Raw genomic sequence first — 18,753 nt, 5'->3', positions numbered from 1 at the left:
TTTTCTGTTTTCGAACATAATTCATTTCGTGTTCGAACTTTAAATAAGAACTTTAGAATTATTAGAAATAAACTAACTAATATAAACTTTAGAATAATCTTAATTGCAATTAAAGAAACTACAAAAAGATAATGAAGTAGAGAATAATGAAACCAAATAAATTGACACGGTATTCATTCATGACTGTGACTATGTGAATATATGGTAATCCAAAATAATATTTTGAGCTCGATGTTAGTATGCAGAACGTATATTTCTGTTGAGCTTAGCATACATACATCGATGGAACTTTAAAATGCTATACGTAAAACCACTCGGTATACAAATATAAATTTTCAACAGCGGGACGACGGTAATTTACAAATTTACGGCCGCGGCAGAAAGGGCCGAAAAGGCAATACGTGTAATGTATTGGGGAAAGCCGATGGGGGACAAATATAAATTCGTTCCGTTTTTCCAGTCCGGAATTAAATGTGACAGGGGCAGCTTTCTCTATCTGCGAAGAAGCAAAACGCATAAATCTCATCTTCTCATCCGCATATAGATTTATTTTATTTACCACCGTCTCCCTAAAAGTTCAGAAACAATGGATAAAAGTCCTTCGAATCAGGATATTAATTAATAATCGCGTTACAATGAAAATGTAATTAGTGTACATCAATTTCGTACAAAGTTCATCGTTAAAGGGCATATTAATTAGTTGTTTACGTTCGGATGCTTCGTTATGCATGTATGCTGTTAAAAATTTAGGACGTAGCGGTGAACTACGGTAATGGATGCACTTTACCGTGTTGCGTGTATATAAGTATATCAAAAACATGTATATGCAAAAGCTACATTCTCTAATAAAAGAGAGTTGTTCATCGACTCCTTCAAGACTTCACTATTATTGTTTAATCTCTACTTTCTTATTTCGTAATTATATTATAATAAGCAAGAAATGACGTTTATATTGTTTATATATGACTATATCTGCTTAATGGATGGATTAATACAGAGGTACCTCGGTTCTCGAACAAATAAAATATTTAAGATTTAATTTGTTTATACAAGTTTATGAATTAGCTATGAACATGGATTAATAACTTCTGTAATAAAGGTGTTTTTTTCATCAACTGCTTCTAGACTTCACTGTTATTTAATTGCAATTAATTTGGCGAAAATAAACAAGAGTAAAATGTAATTCACTGTATATACTTCGAAATACAGCAACATTTCGCGTTGTGCAAGTAAACCAGACTGTTTGAAACTGGACTAATGGAGGAAACAAATACAGCAATACCCCACATAGTACGGGTAATTTGTTCCGTAAATATCCCGTTTACCGTGTTGGAAACCGGACTAATCGAGGAACTAAATACATACCAGAAATGAACCGCAAAAAATAGACTTAAAGGTAACAAAAAATATTAATGTTATAATAAAAATTAAATTCCTTAAAGATATTATTTTATTCTGTTTTATATGAATTAACTCTTAATGAGAATAGTAATTAAGATTAAATTATCTTGAGGTTCATAATTGTAGGAGAATTAGGAGAATGCCCGATGGAAATTGTAACTTAGTTACAAGATAATTATCATAATAATCAAATCTTCGAAATAAACAGTTTCAAACTAACTTTACAGTTGTTGTATTGTTAATCTAATGATGAATACATTTGGTTCTCAGACAATTCTATCGAATTCAATATAATTTAGGTACATGTATTTGTCTTCAATATAACTGCATACTTTAAATTAATTACTTTTTCGAGATATATCATACAATTTGAAAGATTTTTTTACTTGGCATCAATTACCCTGATATTTTAAATTTGTATATCTTTCTCTTGTCACTTCTCAACAGTTGAAGTTTGTAAACGATTTTAAATTGAATTAATTAATTAAATCATATGTTGTAGTATAAATGATTTTGATTGATTAGTTGAGTATATGAACGTTCCATGTTTATATGACATAATTTTATTGGATTAATTTATCTCAATTTATTTTGAATACAAATAATTATATCTATACTATTGTGTATACTATTGTGTATAACAAAGATTTAAATGTATAAATCTGTCCAAATATCAATAATTTAATTGATATTTAATGAAATAATGAAAATTTTATCAAGTGTAACATGATTTATTATATTACAATGTAAGACAAATATTATACTTAAAATTTGCATAGTATAATAATAACAATATGTCAAAGCGATTGACAATAATTTATGACATATGAGGAGCAAAAGCAAAGAAAGTGTCGTCTCGCGATTAATCATTAACAAGTTTGTCTGGCATCCTCCGATCCTGCTTTTATTTCGTGCATAATTTCGGGACGAGAATGTTGATATGGAGACACGATGAAGGATGCGATGAGCATGGGGAATATGGCGAGGACGATGTAATAAATTTTCGTTAAAAGAGGATGCCCGTGCGCATACATTTACATTAAACCCGTATTTATCTTTATCTGGGAATATATGGGATTGCTGTGCATGGTGCGTGTGTATTAACAGAGAAAAAATAAAAGAGAGAGAGAGGAAAACAGGAAAGTCCGCAATGCGAACACATCGACACCAGGGATAATTACCCGAGCGAAGCCCCAAATTTATAGCGGATTTCAACTTAATGAAACGGAAAATAACATCCCGTAGGCAAAGATAAGATAGCATATACTAATCGTACTACAGAATCCTTTCGCAGTTGAATAATTTCAATCCAGATGAAATGTGTTTCACGTAAGTGTTTAAATAATGAGGAACGTGGAATTGACTGACGAGCTTTGGATTAGTCGGGTTTTAAAAGGTACAAGCTAATCGTACTACAATACATTTTTAGTTTAATTTGTTATAGGATTAATGGAGAAGGTCAATTTCCAGTAGATATTCAAGATAATTTAATCGAGCTGTAATCCATGCAAAATACAAGTATGATTCTTCCGTATACATCATATACTTATGACTTTAAATATTAAACGTGGATAGGATAGGATTAGATTAGAGAGATTAATTATGTTTCCATATATATTTGATAGAAATAAACTTAATTTAAACTTGAATTATTACTATTTCTACATAGGTTTACATAGTTGTTTAAATAATATAGATGGACATGGTTAGGAAGCACTGGAGTAGTTATATTTCTACAGAAATTGATCATGGAAGCCATCATTCACACTTCAATTATTAGTATTTTTACAAAGGTTTAGGTAGTTGTTAAAATAATATACGTGATTATGGTTAGGAAGCACAGCTGTAGTAACATGTCAACAAAGATTTAAAAGAAATTGGTTGAAATATGCTTGAATTGTGAATGTTCTCATATAAAAATTTATAAGTCTTTAAAAAATTATGTATGTGGTTAAAGAGCATATGGTTAGAAAGCACTGGAATAGTTACATTTATACAGATATTTAGCAGAAATTAATCATGACAACCTTCATTCACACTTAAATTATTAGTATTTTAACAAAGGTTTACATAGTTGTTAATATAACGTGGTTAGGAAGCACTGGAGTAGTAACATGTGAACAAAGATTTAGAAGAAATTGATTGAAATATGCTTGAATTGTGAATGTTCTCATAGAAAATATTTGTAAGTCTTTAAATAAGTATGGATGTGGTTAGAGTATATGGTTAGAAAGCACTGAAGTAATTACATTTCTACAGATATTTGACAGAAATTGATTATGACAACCTTCATTCACACTTCAACTACTAGTATTTTTACAAAAGTTTACATAGTTGTTAAAATAACATAGGTGGTCATGGTTAAGAAGCAATGCAGTAGTAACATGTCAACAAAGATTTAATAAAAAATGTTTGAAGTTTGCTTGAGTTGTGAATGTTCTCATACAACATATATTAAGTTTTCAAATAATTATGGATGTGGTTTGAGATAATCCATTTACAATCATCATGAGATCATTAAATCATTTATTTGCATAATTCAAAATTTAGGACTTCAATGATGTTGGGAAACACTGGAGTATTACTTCATCAATAGAGATAAGAGAAGGAATCATTTGTGCAGTTCACATATATTATGCGAATAGAAAGGACGGATTGCGTAAGTGTTATCGTCTATGGAAAAGGACTCGTAACGAAGCTTTTTATCTGAAAAAGAAATTGGATCTTCTTGAAAGGTGCAGGAATAGTTGCGTTAAAGCTGATATAAGATATGACCTAATCGTGCAGCACTCCATCCAGAATAAATAGAGTTCGTAAATTTTTTGAACCTTTATAAAAATCGTTAAGATTCATTCACTAAAATTAAATTAAATCAAATATTTTTGTGAAGTTTATATTTTTTATATAATTACTACTACTTATTTTTTTCACCCTCCAAATTATGTTTATAACCGAAATCCCGACATTCTAAATCCTGACAGTTGTCGGGATTTCGAATGTCGCGATTTCGATTTTTGATCGGCACCGATATGGCACTATATTTCATTGCCGATATGGCAATATTTCATTGTTACGTCACTGTTGGGAAGCACTGGAATAGTGACACTTACATCTCCGTTTATGAATAGGAGTATCGCCGTTTCTTTTTTTTTATATATATATATATTAATACAAGCGTGGAGATGGAAATGGAAAGTAAGCCTCTCACATGCAGGGAAGTAAATGAGATTCTCACTGTCGGGGCTTCCGCTGCGTGTGTAGGTAAGCAATACTTGCATTGAAATTGCTATTTTTCCGCACCTTTCCATCTCCACCCACGTACATTTTCCGCAGATAGGGAAAATTCCATCGCGATTGCGTACAACGCTCATAACATATTGGATTCTCGTTTAACTTTGAGAATGTATGGGATAATTAGGTTAGCATTCCAACGGTTTCCGGTTTCTCCTGGGAACCACTGCACTGTACTTCAAATACAATAATCCCCTTCTTCCAAAAGAAGAAAAAAAAAAGGTGGAAAGCGAAGAGAAAAATATAAGGAGAGAGAGATAAAAGAGAAAAAGAGTGTTTCACATTACCATTTATATAAGTTATTTTCTTTTATTTACAGATTCATAGATTTATGTAATAATATTTATTTGATTGATACAAAGCAATCTCAATAAGCAATTGTTGATACGAAACCATGGAAATTGTTTGAAAGCAAACCAACAGACAGATTTTCTTCTTAGAATTGTGTTCTGCTTCACAAACGTATTTTATGTTCAATGTCAGCTAACAATAATAGTATTACTTTTATTGTATTTCTTACATTCTTTAAATGCAAACTGAATATACTACAATATAAAACAATTATTTCCAAATACAGCAATACCTCGCTTTGATCAGTCCGGATTCACAATAGTCCTATTTAGAGATTTCAAAACAAATTATTTTTTATTGAGCAAAATACATTGTAAGAAATATATTGTAAGAAATTAGTTGAGAAATTCATTTTTTATACAAAAATAATTGTTTTCTTTTATACATCCAAGTCTCTGTTTGTGCGTTTTATTTCTATTTTATTTAGTTCTTTGATTAGTACGATTTCATACAGTGCGGGCAGTTTATATCCATTATATCAATACATTATATGTTTAAAAGATTCACGAAACTAAATGCTTTTTGTTCGAAATGAAAGGATTAAAATTACGTCTTAACAAAAAATAATTACTTTTGCATATAATGAACTTTCACTCGATTGAATTACAATTTCCCACCAAACTGAATATATTGTATTATATTCTTTTCTAACGGAAACGACTTGGTTGATAGCCAAGGTCATAATTGAGGCCTAAAATTATTGTAAACATATAATATATAATATATTTTGTAAAATGTTTATAAACTAAACGGATTTTGCTCGAAATTTAATGGTATTAAAATTATTTTGGAATAAAAGTAATTACTTTAGCAAGCAATTAACAATACCCAGAGCACATGCAGAAGATTAAATTTCACTTTAGTCGGATTTAATGTAGCTACAAAAAAAACAACAAATTAAAACTGTCAATGGAAAATTACTTTTTCACTGTTGGAAATGGAATGCATAGAATGAATAAATACTTTTTTTATTATGAAATAACAACAGAAATATTTAATCAGTAGACGATTTCTGCACAGGCTTAGAAGTCACGTTTTATCTTAAATTGGGTCCAAGACAACCTTAATTCGGCTCTTCAAGAAGATGACTATATATTTGTTTCCAAAATTCCCGCGAAATTTGTCCCAGGAATTACCGGTTCAGCTCAAATTTTGTTGAGTTATAAATAAGAAAGTGAGATTAATGATGTTAGAAGTTTATTTGTAAAACATTTTTTGATTTTATTATAATTTGGATTAAAAATCAATTTTAAATTACATTTTTCAATACAAATGAAAATTTTTACAGCTTTTTCGCTGCTAAATTATATTTTTTTATCATAATATTATTATTTATTGCAATATTTATACAGACAACAAAAATAAATTAATAAATTTATAACAATAACCTAATTATTCTTAAGATATATGGATTTTACATCCATTTCATTGGTTTCCAATAAAATTTTAACTTTTAAGTTCTAGGTAGTTGCTCTTCATATTTACATTTATAATAAGAAAATAATAAAAAAAACTGGTGAACTACTAAATTGCATTTTACATATTGAATAGTACTTTCTAAACAAATCTAAAATTGTTTGGAAACCGATACCTGAACCGAATTGTTCGAGAACCGAGGTTCCAATAAATAAACATTTATTTTATCTTTATCATAGGTTCACTTAATTCCAATGATTATTATTAATACATTAGTTAATAAATAATAGAAAAAATATATTTATTTGTAGTTCTGCAATAACATACAAAAACTGATTAGAAAATTCTAATAATTTTCTTAACTATTTTAAAGGATTATTGGTCATCCAACATAGAAAAAAGTTGAATAAACCATATAAGTAAACATATCTTAATAAGTATCAATAAAATTGCTGCATTCTTAATATTTTTTAATTAAAATGTATACAAATTTTTTTTGTATTATTGTTATTTTTTTATACAATAATGATGTTTTTCTTTATACAGTCAAATTTCTTTTTAAGTGGTTTATTTCTATTTTATTTAGTTTCTCGATTAGTACAGTTGCGGAACAGACCCGTACTCTACAAGCTATTGCAGTATTTGTTATGACTTTTTTTGTATTCAGGTAATATAATTTTTTTTAATTTGGTGTGCATTTTCATATATTTTTTTTAGAAATTCATAATTTCATCATAAAATTTATCATAAACTCTCCGAAAAGCTTTATTCGATAATCTAATACAGTTTTTTTTAATCAATTTATTTATTTCAGAACTTATTTTCAACAAGTAACATATAAAAACTTATAATTATATTAAATTATAAACGTTTATTTCATAATTATTTACTATTTTTATGTGCCTTAATTTGGACAAAAGGTCTAAAATTCTTTCCGAATTTTATTTAATATATTAACGTTTTATCTGATATTCTTTAAAATTTAAGGATTTTAAAACTTTTTGCATAATTTAAATGTTTGTTAGTTAAAGCAGTTAAAAAGTATGTAAATTAAATTTGGGTCTAATTGTCAAGCTCTTAATAGTATATTTACTCTTGATGGTTCAGAAGTGATGTACACTTTGTAACTTAATTTGAAAGGAAAGTTTCAGCAGTGACGATGGCCCCAATTACGTTGTTTCCTGTTGGCTGTAAATCATTGACACGCTAATTAATTGAATCGGCCGTTTTAAACAGTATCCCAGAAATGAAACGTAATTATAATTGCGTTAAATATATTCGAGCCGGTAGATCGAATAAAACTCTTGACATATTAATTGAGCATTAACGTGCGTAGCGTTTAAACGCGCCGTAATTAATTGAAATACTCGCGCAATTTTCCATCTCTCCGATTTGCATTTCGACGCTAATTGGATATGCTAATTATTTATATCCTTATTCCTAGGGGAAGTCGGGATTGCGACGGAATCAGCGAGTATAGCAGAGGCAGCAGCTTCAGAGCTAGACATATGGAGAGCGTCGCCGACGGTGATATGGATATACCCAAGGAACGTCGCACCCAGCACTATCTGATGGGTATCGTTGCCCTCTACGCCAGCTTCATGGCTCCTCTTATGGTTATGAGGGTAGTCAGGTTGGCTTTACTGGAGACCTACGACAACAGTGGACACTTTGACATCATGTACACACTGCTCGTGTGGTTCGCTTTCGTACCAACCTGCACCACGCCCGTGATTTATGCAACGTGGCAACTTAGCAGGTAATGTATAAAATTATTAGATGTGTTTTCTATTTCTATGTTTCTATGTTTCTATTCACAACAAATATAAACGAATACTGAATAATATATTTGTTTAAAAGTTTTTATAGATTGTTTTTAACCCTTTCAAGAATATTAGGATAATATGTCCCAGCAAAAGTATGTTGGTATTTATGAAATTATTTGACATAACAGTTGCGAGATGGCAGGATACAAAAAAAATCATAGCTCTGAGCAATTCCATGACAAACAAATAAGGTGAATTACCTTGTCCAGAAATCATAGCATTTTATAACAAGCGTGGTGGCGTCGATCTATCAGAAATCAGGGAAATGGTGAAAAAAGTTTTCTATAAATTCTTCGATCATTTATAACAAGGTATACCAAAAGGACTTCTTAGTCCAGTTCTCAAAAAGTCTGATAGATTTAGGTAAAAAGTCATAAAAAGAAGATCATCTTCAGGGAAAAGTATTACATGCCAAGTAACTTTATAAGTACTTGATAATTCCAATTACGTTGATTTTTATAGTTCAACCTTTTATAATTCAATTTTCGAAGCAACTTACATTTTTACTTTCCTTCTACTTCTCAAATAATATTGAAAATCATATAACCTGTGCTCCAATGATCGCCAAACGTTTGACAAATTTTACGATATGCTCTTCCAAATGATTTTTCTTACTTTCAATCTATTTTAAACGTATTATCATCAAGATAAATAAACTATTCTTTGGCAGACTTTGCAAATCAAGAATTAATATATTCGCTTCCCAAACACAAATCCAAAATTTCTTTTCACCCTTCAATCCATTTAATATGTTGTAACGTGGTAAAATAGACAACGCTGCAAGTGCGCTCCACGTTATCATTAATATTAAGTTTTGTTTGTTGTGGGAAAAAAAAAACTCATAGTAGAATTATTCGTTTTTTTTACCGGGAAGGGAGGTAGTTGTAACGTGGTAAAATAGACAACGCTGCAAGTGCGCTCCACGTTGCAACTATGTTTCCAAAATTCGAGGAAACCGCAGCGAACCTCCAGTTGAGAAGATATCGATATATATTTATAAGCTCCAAGAGGACGTTGTTGGTGCTCTAGAGAAGCTAAGGCCCACCGTCGGAGAAGAAGTGTGCTGATCTGAGGAAGCAGTTGTAAGAGTTCTTCCTCTCAGGAAAAGGAAGTGGCGCCCTAGCCTTCTGAAGATTTGTATAATCTTGTTTTTTTTTTGTACACGAGCGCTATCGTGTTACGTCTATTTTGTCATCAAAATAAATAAACTGTTTTGTTATAATTTTTGTCACACATTATGCAAACCAAATGTTATAATATAATTTCTGATAAATGTTACTATTTTTAATAACAGAAAAATAAGAATATTACCTATTATACAAATTAAAAGAGCAAAAGTCACTTTACTCAATCTTATACTGCGACTGACCTGCAGTGCGTTTAAAGCTTTAGCTTTGATAGGAGAACAGCAATGATTAGATTATTTGGGCGGAAATAAATATGAATTTATTAAATAATGAAGCATAATATTTTAATTATTTTTCATAAATGTCAAGTTGATAAGGTATTTTGTTATGGAAATTTATGTAGGGTAGAAAATCTAGGGAATGTTGAAGTAATCCACTTTAGGCTTTTACCAATAATACAGTATCAATATACAGCATATTTCGCATAGGGCGGGTAATCTGTTCCGCCTATATACCGCACTGTTTGAGATCGCGTAACTAAATATATATATATATATATATAAAAATAAACCGCACTGATCGAAACAATAATATGCAAGATATTGCTGTATAACATAATTATCAGAACGGTATAATTAGCATAGTTACTAATTAATATAATTGAATTCAATAAGTTATGTAAGCAAATATAATGGAATCCAATTAGCTAATTAGATGTTTCTTCCTATATTTATTTCGCACTCAAACGCATTACATTTCACAAATAATTGGCACTTTTTTGCAAACTAAATATAGTCGTACAATGAATTTAATCAACGAATAGTCATGAAAAACAAAGGGTTTGAATTAATTAATATACAAAGGACAATGTATATTATTAACCATTGTTGTTTGCATTTGATACACGTTCTGTTTTGTTTGTGAGTATTTAGTATGAGGGTTTCGTTCTCTGTAAATTGCGAATTCGTCAATTAGCTTGAAATCTGATTAAATAATAAAATAGAGAATATATTTGTTTGATGCTTTTCATTTATACGATAAACGTTTTCATTGTGGTCTTAGAAAAAAATATTATAATCAGAAATTCCCTTCTACATAATAATTATAAAAGATAGAAGAAAATTTGAATGATTCAACTACTATATTTTCTTTATTCCATATTTTTTTATTTGCACTTTTATAGTTATTGAAATCTTGCTTAGCGTTGTTAAATTGTTGGTGATCATGTAGCCAAGTGAAGCTTCACTAATACTACAATAAAAACAATAGCTTGTGGTTAGTACACATATTATACTCTATTGTTCAGTGTCTATAATACGGATAGACTCTCAAACTTGGCTTATGCAAAATCTGTTTCAATTCAATTGGATTAAACCGTTAATAAATGCAATTGACACACGATTATCAACTGATATATTAACAGTAATGTAATTTCTATTTAATAATCTTTTTTTTTTACCTTGACATTCAAATATTATTTTTTTATTTCGATGTATGTATAGCCAGACGGACACTGTCCTCGGTTTTCCGTATTGATTTGCGTTTTTCGATGCTCGCGTACCATTTGACACGTATCGGATTAAATTCAATTAAGGCCTTCAACTGATCATCGTCGATTGCTGCTTCCGGTTTACCGCGTCCGTCATTTCCGATGTTCCTGTCGCTAGGAATATTCCGATGGGACAGACACACAAATCGCATTGCACATCAATATGTGACCGCAAATCTTCACTGCAATCATCACTGCTAAATGTTGAAAATTTTGCAAAATAAATATTCGTACATGTAGGAAATTATATATTTTATAGTTTTTTCGTTAAATTGAAGTCAATCCAATTGAACTTTATAACTAAAAATATTTATCTTTGCTATGATCGCAAGAATACTTTCTAAAAATGAACATTTAGCTTCTCCAAGTCATTGGAGTTATTGAACTATTTGGTTCCCGAACACAAATCCAAACCAGAACAAAATTTCGTTTGCAATATGAATCTCGAATGTAATATGAAAAATACGTTTTAAAATTTCCGTGTTTTTTACAATAATATTTCAGACATAGTCTATGATATTTTATAATGACGTAAATAAGGTATGTGGATTGTTTTTGCCTTATTTTTTTTTACAATTACAATTTCGAATTTTCACTGTTTTTAATATAATTTGTAAATGAGGAATAATATGTGACAACGGATTATATCTATGCTGCATTAATTAATCTATTAATCATTTCAGTATTCAAATAGATTGTATCAACTGTTATTCTTGCTTATTACAATTGTCCATAAGTTTCCTCCTGAAGGTGAAAGGTGAATAATATGTGAAAACGGATTACATATGTTTTAAATTAATTCTTCTAAGTTTCGGATTTCCAACAGACTTTACGATCGAATTATTAAGCGTTAACAAAACAGTAATATGAGCATTAGGTTCTCTAAAGCCTTAGCTACCAAAACATTCGTTTCCCGTACACTAATCCAAACAGAAAAAAATTCGTTTCCACAACTGATAATCAAATTAAGTAGCTTTTGAAAATATCCAATTTTTTTTTTACAAAAATATTTTTTTTTTAATTTAATTGGTGAAAATAATAATATTTATTGCAACAGCCAAAATAAAAAATTAATCTTTCATTCACAGCAATAATTGTAACACAAAAAGAACTAACTGCTGCAAAGTCTATGAATATAATGGTAAATAATTTTACATTATTTTTTTTTGTAATTGTTTCTGTTTTCGAACAAATTTATTTTATTAGTGCGCCGTTCTTTACATTTTATAGGTGAGATTAAATACAAAATCTTAGTCTATTAAAAGTATATGCTTATATTACTAAATATGATCAAGAAGTAAATGTTATTAGATTAATTATTTCATGTGAACGCTTCTAAGCTGTTATTACATGTTGCTCACAAACTGAATCGATTACATCGTTAATTATTGCATACAACGGAATTCGACCAATTGTATTTTGCTTGCATCGAAGAGTGAAACGCAGTTCGGCTGATTTCAATAGACGATTCGTATGCAAATCTTATGGTAATTTGTCGAAGCGAACAGCGCAAGTCGAACTTCCAATTAAGCAAAGGGAAATTCGGTTGACGGACTATCCTGTTAATTAGAAGACAAATTATAGGATACAATTCATCTAAACAGACAATGCACCTTCAGCACAAAGCAGAATCAATCAGATTCTGAACATTTACATCCGAATTTGCGTCCAAATTGTATCCTATTGTATACATCTCCGTTTGTGATAATCGAACGATTTCCATCGGTTGATAATTAAAATCTTTTAAGTGTTCAACTTAAATTGAGTACTTCATTATTGTCGAATGATCGAATTCGGGAATCGTTGGTTTTGTAATCTCTATATTTTGAATTCATTCACTAATATGATTATTTCTTTGTTCGTTTAAAAAAATTAATAAAAAGCATTTCGCTTAACGAAGAAAATGAATTGTAAGAAAAATGACTCGCTTAACGAGTGACGTTTCGCATAACGAGTGACGGTGAGAAGACAAGTCCCAGATTGCACGCCTGCTACATCATTTTTAAAACTTGTAATTCACTATACGAGTAAAAATCCGGAAATTTTGGAACGGATTAAACTCGTTAAGCGAGGTTCCACTGTAAATGTTTATTTCGGTATAAAGTAATTGATAAAATTTGCGAAATCCCGACAGTATCAAAATCCCGAATGTCGGGAATTTGATGGTCGGGATTTCGGTTATCGGGTTAGACTTTAAAATATGATGTATTAAACAAATTTATAATCGATTTTGTCGAAATTCTCTTGTAATTTCAAATGTTCATTATTATTTTAGTGAAGTAATAAAGCTTAACAAACACATATTTTTTTGGGTCATTAGGCAATTAGAAAGAAATCCTTCTATATTATACAGCTTCTTTAATTACAATTCAGTATTAAAAAAAAACTATAATTATAAAATAAAATATAATAAATTAAATAAGATATAACAAAATTAATACATAAAAGCTAAATTATTTAATCAATACTAAAGTTGTGCATTTTTTTGCTCTTAAAATTTAATTTATAATTAATTAAATTGTTTCACACCAGCATAAAATTTCGACAGCTCTTCTATTTGGTTTAATGGGTAAAAAAATGTGCACTAATTGCATGTAATTTGATTTTGAGAGAAGCTTTGATCTCTGCGTCGAAGCAATAATGGCATTACTGGCGCACACTCATTCGAAAATTGACCAATATGAGAACGTTTCCAACGTATAGTTCGCTTTAATGACGAAGATGTTCAATTAGCGCCGCCTTTGTATCACATATATTAAAGGAAATTATGTCGGCGCGACATGTGATATACCATTAAAACGCAAACAAATCGACGACGACGTGGGGCCATTACATGCATCACAAGTATTACTTGCCTGACGCTACCCGTAATTTACTTAACGCAAAGTGCCGCTTCCAAAAATAGATAAATCTTGGAGGAATGCATACGTATTTTGTAATAATGATATTAAGTTGCATTTCATCGATTAATTATTTAATTATAAGAAAATTACACTAAAATATAGTGGAGAAATCGGTTACGAACATATATTATAACGTGACCATTTATCATTTGTTTTGGTGTAGTAATAAAGCTTAACAAATACATATTTTTTTTGGGTCATTAGGCAGTTGGAAAAAAAACTTGTATTTTATACAGCTTCCTCCATTATAGTAAATGCAATAGTTCGGTACAGAAATTACTCCAAGGCTTTTCAAAAGATCACTGGTGACCATGGATAAGCTTGTGACAATTCCTTGATTGCTTACGCGTATCGGACTTTAATTTGTTCTTGAACTTCTTTTCATCATTTTGGAACTTTGGAAAGCATCTATAACACTTTCGAGGATTTAAGATGTTTTCATAAATATCACATATGGTAGCTTCCTTTATCCTTTATCAAATAGAAACAGCATAAAATATCGAAAATATGCCTTTAGTTTTAGAAATAAAAAATAATTACTAATAGAGCTTCAAAACGATACCAAATACGATATGTTAACTCAAAGGCAACCGGTGACAAACTGGTTTCAAAGTAACGCAACACAAAAATGAAATTTCTTTCTCTTTACCTTGCAGTAAGTTCTCGACTTACGAGGTTAATTCGTTCCAAAAATGTCAATGTAAGTCAACAAATAATGTAACAAATATCTATATACAAGTGCAGGAATGTTAAGTTGAGTGTTGAACTTTTGCTGCATAAAAAATATATAAAGTTCGCTCAACCACGTATGAATAAAACCTTGTAAATCGAGAACTTACAATACATAAATAACATACATATTTTGTCATAATGATGTTGGGTTACATATTATCGATTTATTGGAAGTAAAGTTATCCTGAAATTAAGTACATTGCACGACATTGGACGATCATATTTCGTTTCTATAGACTGTTCGAAAACCGAAATCATTTTCACGGTATAAATTGATGTAAAATGGATTCATGATACCTTATTTAAACTGTTATAACAATAACTTCATAAAATATACAAACAAAATAAAATTCATCAAATATTACATGCATATCAAATATATTTTGTGTTAATGATATTTGCTTGCATTGATTAATAATTTAATGAAACTAAAATTACACTAATATTAAGTACAGTGACAAACATAATTCATTCCTAAAGACTGTTCGAAAACCGAAACCATTTTCTTTATATTAATGTACAATTGATTATAATTCAAGATTACTAATTTAAACCTTTATAATGGAAACTCAGTTGACGAATATATTTTGTTCCGAAACTTCGAAAAAAACCTAAACTAAACTAAATACAATAAGAAAAGGCAACATGTACAATTTATTACATGTGATATTTAAACCTATAAAATAACTAAAAAACATTCAATCTTGAACATAATTATAATAATATCAATTTTTATTAGAATAATTATAAAATTGTATAAAATAAACAAAAAATAGATAGATAAAATATAGACGAAACATTAACTTATGTTTATATATATACAGAAGAGAATTAATGATGTAAATGTCATTTGTGGTGAAAAACTTACAAAATTTATATACCCATTTTACCAAAATACTGATTGAATACAAAAACATTGTTTTGAAAGGCGAGATGCACACATTTCTTCAGAATATTCGAATTTTCCTCAATCAAATTAATGTTTATGAGTAAAAAGAAGTAAGTAGATTATTGAATTAATGCTTTGACTTTGTACATTATATAAAACAAAAATCTCTCTCTAAAAAATAAATGAATCGTAATTTATTAGATTGTAGTCGATGCTCTTACTCATAATTTAAAATAATGATGAACCTTTAATCCTACCTCAATCAGATCAATAATTATGAGAAGAAAGAAGCAAAAAATAATTAAGTGGATCATTGAATTAAAGCTCCGATTAGATTAATTAAAATTGAAATCTCTCTTCTGAAAATTAATCAAACTTTTTTTCATCACTATGCAATGAAATATTGATTTGATTCTGTCAACCATTGCAAAAATAATTATTATACATATGCAATTTATTTTAAAATTATGTCATTTTCCGAATGAAAATTGCAGTTTGCGTTCAGTGAAACTGGTTAATACGCGAATTAATTAACTAGTTCCCCGAAATCGGAGTTTTCGGAGCTCCGATGCTTGTTAGTCCAGTTATAAAATGCCCCAATTAAAACGTATTTACCACAGCGCAAATTTCAATTTAATTAATTATAAGTTGACGCACGTCGTTTCTGTTTTAATATTCAATACGCATTTTTTTTTTACTTATACAATTTTTAATGCAATACACTCCTCCGTACAATGTTGCCTCCAGGACCATCTATTGAATTAAGGCGGTAGAATGTAAAAGCGGTAGAGTGTATTTAACACTGTAAAGTGAGTAAAGACGGTTGTGAGCTCCAGGAAAGGATGTTGGCCGTCAAGAAGACGTTGATGGTGCTCTGAGAAGAGCAGAAAGGAGTATAACAATAATTACTTGTTTATTTTCGTAAAGACAAGAAAGCTGCAGTTACTCACAAAGAGATATGTGAAGTATATAATGTATTCCGGGAAGGTCTTATAAGGGTACTACCTGGTTAGGTTATATAAGCTGCAACATATCTGTACCCGGTCTCTTCTCTTATTTCCTGTCTTCACTTCCGCTACTCTTGTGTCTTAATATCATGTAAGTTTCTCTGTATTATTTCGTGTGTATTCTCTGTGTTGGCCGTCGAGCCTCGGACTCATTATACTGTAAGAAACCTTTATATCCTATGTATCATACTGTATTGTAACTAGCCATGATTACTACAAATAAACATATATACGAGCATCTCCAAAGTTTAACAGAATGCACGTATCAGAATCGGTTTAAAAATGGTTGACATATCGAAGTTTATTATGTTTATACTATCTTCTTTCTAAAAAGTTTTCTTGTAAAATACAATGAAATTATTCCAAATTCCTTCCTCGAGTTACTGGTTTTGCAGAGGTTTCGACTTGATACTCACCATTTTGCTTAATATTGTAGATAGTAAATAATCTTACCGATATGTGACTAGAAAACGGCGTCGACAAGACCCAGCTAAATTCCAAACGGAAGTTCATTATTAGAAGAAAAAGAAGTATTCCAAATTTATCATGAAATTCTCCAAAAAAGACGAAGTAATGTCATCAATTATTATCACTTCCGAAAAGTTGGTTTATAAAATATAGTTCAATTATTCTGGATTTTTTTGTATAATTTCCACGAAGCCAAGTAATTTATAAACTCCCATATAATTTATTTTAAAAAAAAAACGCCATTATTTTTACTTCTAAGAAGTTGACTTCTAAAACAAATTCCAAAGTATTTAAAATCTCCGCTCTATTATCTATATAACTATATAAATATTTTAGTTTAAACCGAAATAGTTTGTAAAAAAAATAATATCATATTTTTTTATAGAAATATTTAAATAGATTTATCTAATTAAGAAAAATGTATACAAATTTTTGCATAAATCAAGATATAGAAACAACTTCTATATAATTTTGATTTTTTCATTTACTTATATACGATCAACTGAACAAAAAAAATATCTTTCAAATATTCTATAAACAATATATTTGATTGAAGCAGAGAATTGTTCATATTTTTTCAAATAATTTAAAACTTATTACTATTTCTAAAACAATGTCTGAAATGTTTTCTTCCCTTATTAACAAAAATAATTATTTCAAAGAAATATTTGTTATTTTATTGTAATTTTCAATTAACATAATAAAAAGAAAAAACATCAAATTAAAGAAAATAAAAAACAGCAGGTTTTATCGTATAATAATTATAATTTTATAAGAAACTCAACAAGAGTTTGTAAAGAAACTTTGCTTGCTAGAGAAGTAGGTTTCTTCCGTACACGGTATAATTTTCCCACAATTTGTGGACACGCTGTTCGTTTTAAAAACCTCTAAAGTAAACTTAGAATATAATGTTCCACTTTCTTGCGTTAATAAAGTAGTGTATTTGACGGATAAAGCAGAGGATTTATAAAATAAAAGACATAAAACCTTGATTTTAGCTTTATAAATCTATGAGCATATTATTATATAAATGCAAATACCACAATCCCTCGCATAATGCGGTTTTGATCAGTTCGGATTCATTATCCGATTTGAAATTTACAAGATAAAATAAATGTTAATTCAGTACAATAATTCGATTTTCATCGATTAGTCCGGTTTCAAACAACCCGATTCAGATGAGTAGGGTATTTGACGTACGAAAGAGAGAATTTGTTTTATTTCTTTTAATAAAACATTGATTTTAGCTTTAAAAATCTATGAGCATATTATTTGATAAATGCAAATACAGCAGTACCTCCAATGGTGCGGTTTTGATAAGTCCGGATTCATTATCCAGATTGAAATTTTCAAGACAAATTAATTCAGTAAAATTATTTGATTTTCCCTTTCCGTTTTTTTGTATGTATTCCTCGATTAGTCCGGTTTCAAACAATCCGATTTAGTTGGATAGTGTTTTTGACGTACGAAGCAGATGATTCGTTTTATTTATTTTAATAAAACCTTGATTTTAGCTTTATAAATATTTGAGCATAAATGGATATACAGCAATACTTTGCATAGTGCAGTTTCTATCAGTCCGGATTCATTATCCGATTTAAAATTTTCAAGATAAAATAATTGTTAATTCAGCAAAATAATTCGTTTTTTCCCTTACCGTTTATTTATATGTATTCCTCGATTAGTCCGGTTTCGAACAATCCGATTTAGGTTTTGCTGTAATTGATCTTAAATTCAATTAAATCAAAAGATTTTAAATGAATTTTAATTATTATTTTTTTATGAACATTTCT

General features: G+C 29.4%; 2 protein-coding genes across 3 annotated transcripts in view; one reads left to right on the top strand and one right to left on the bottom strand.

Annotated features, from left to right (window-relative positions):
- The window catches only part of LOC108568863, a 64,164-nt gene that overhangs the window by 8,809 nt on the left and 36,602 nt on the right, over positions 1-18,753 (bottom strand). The window lies entirely within an intron of this gene.
- Positions 1-18,753, top strand: part of LOC108568864 — a gene marked incomplete at its 5' end in the record, with an annotated part of 72,612 nt that overhangs the window by 51,032 nt on the left and 2,827 nt on the right. The window contains one exon of the mRNA XM_017930211.1: positions 7,904-8,218. Within this exon, the coding sequence (XP_017785700.1) occupies positions 7,904-8,218 (315 nt within the window). The remainder of the gene's footprint in view (positions 1-7,903; positions 8,219-18,753) is intronic.

This window comes from Nicrophorus vespilloides, unplaced genomic scaffold, assembly GCF_001412225.1.
Source record: "Nicrophorus vespilloides isolate i.1.1-1 unplaced genomic scaffold, Nicve_v1.0, whole genome shotgun sequence".
Lineage (NCBI taxonomy): Eukaryota > Metazoa > Arthropoda > Insecta > Coleoptera > Silphidae > Nicrophorus > Nicrophorus vespilloides.
Note: the sequence above shows the minus strand (reverse complement) of the source record. Positions and strands in the feature narration are given on the sequence as shown.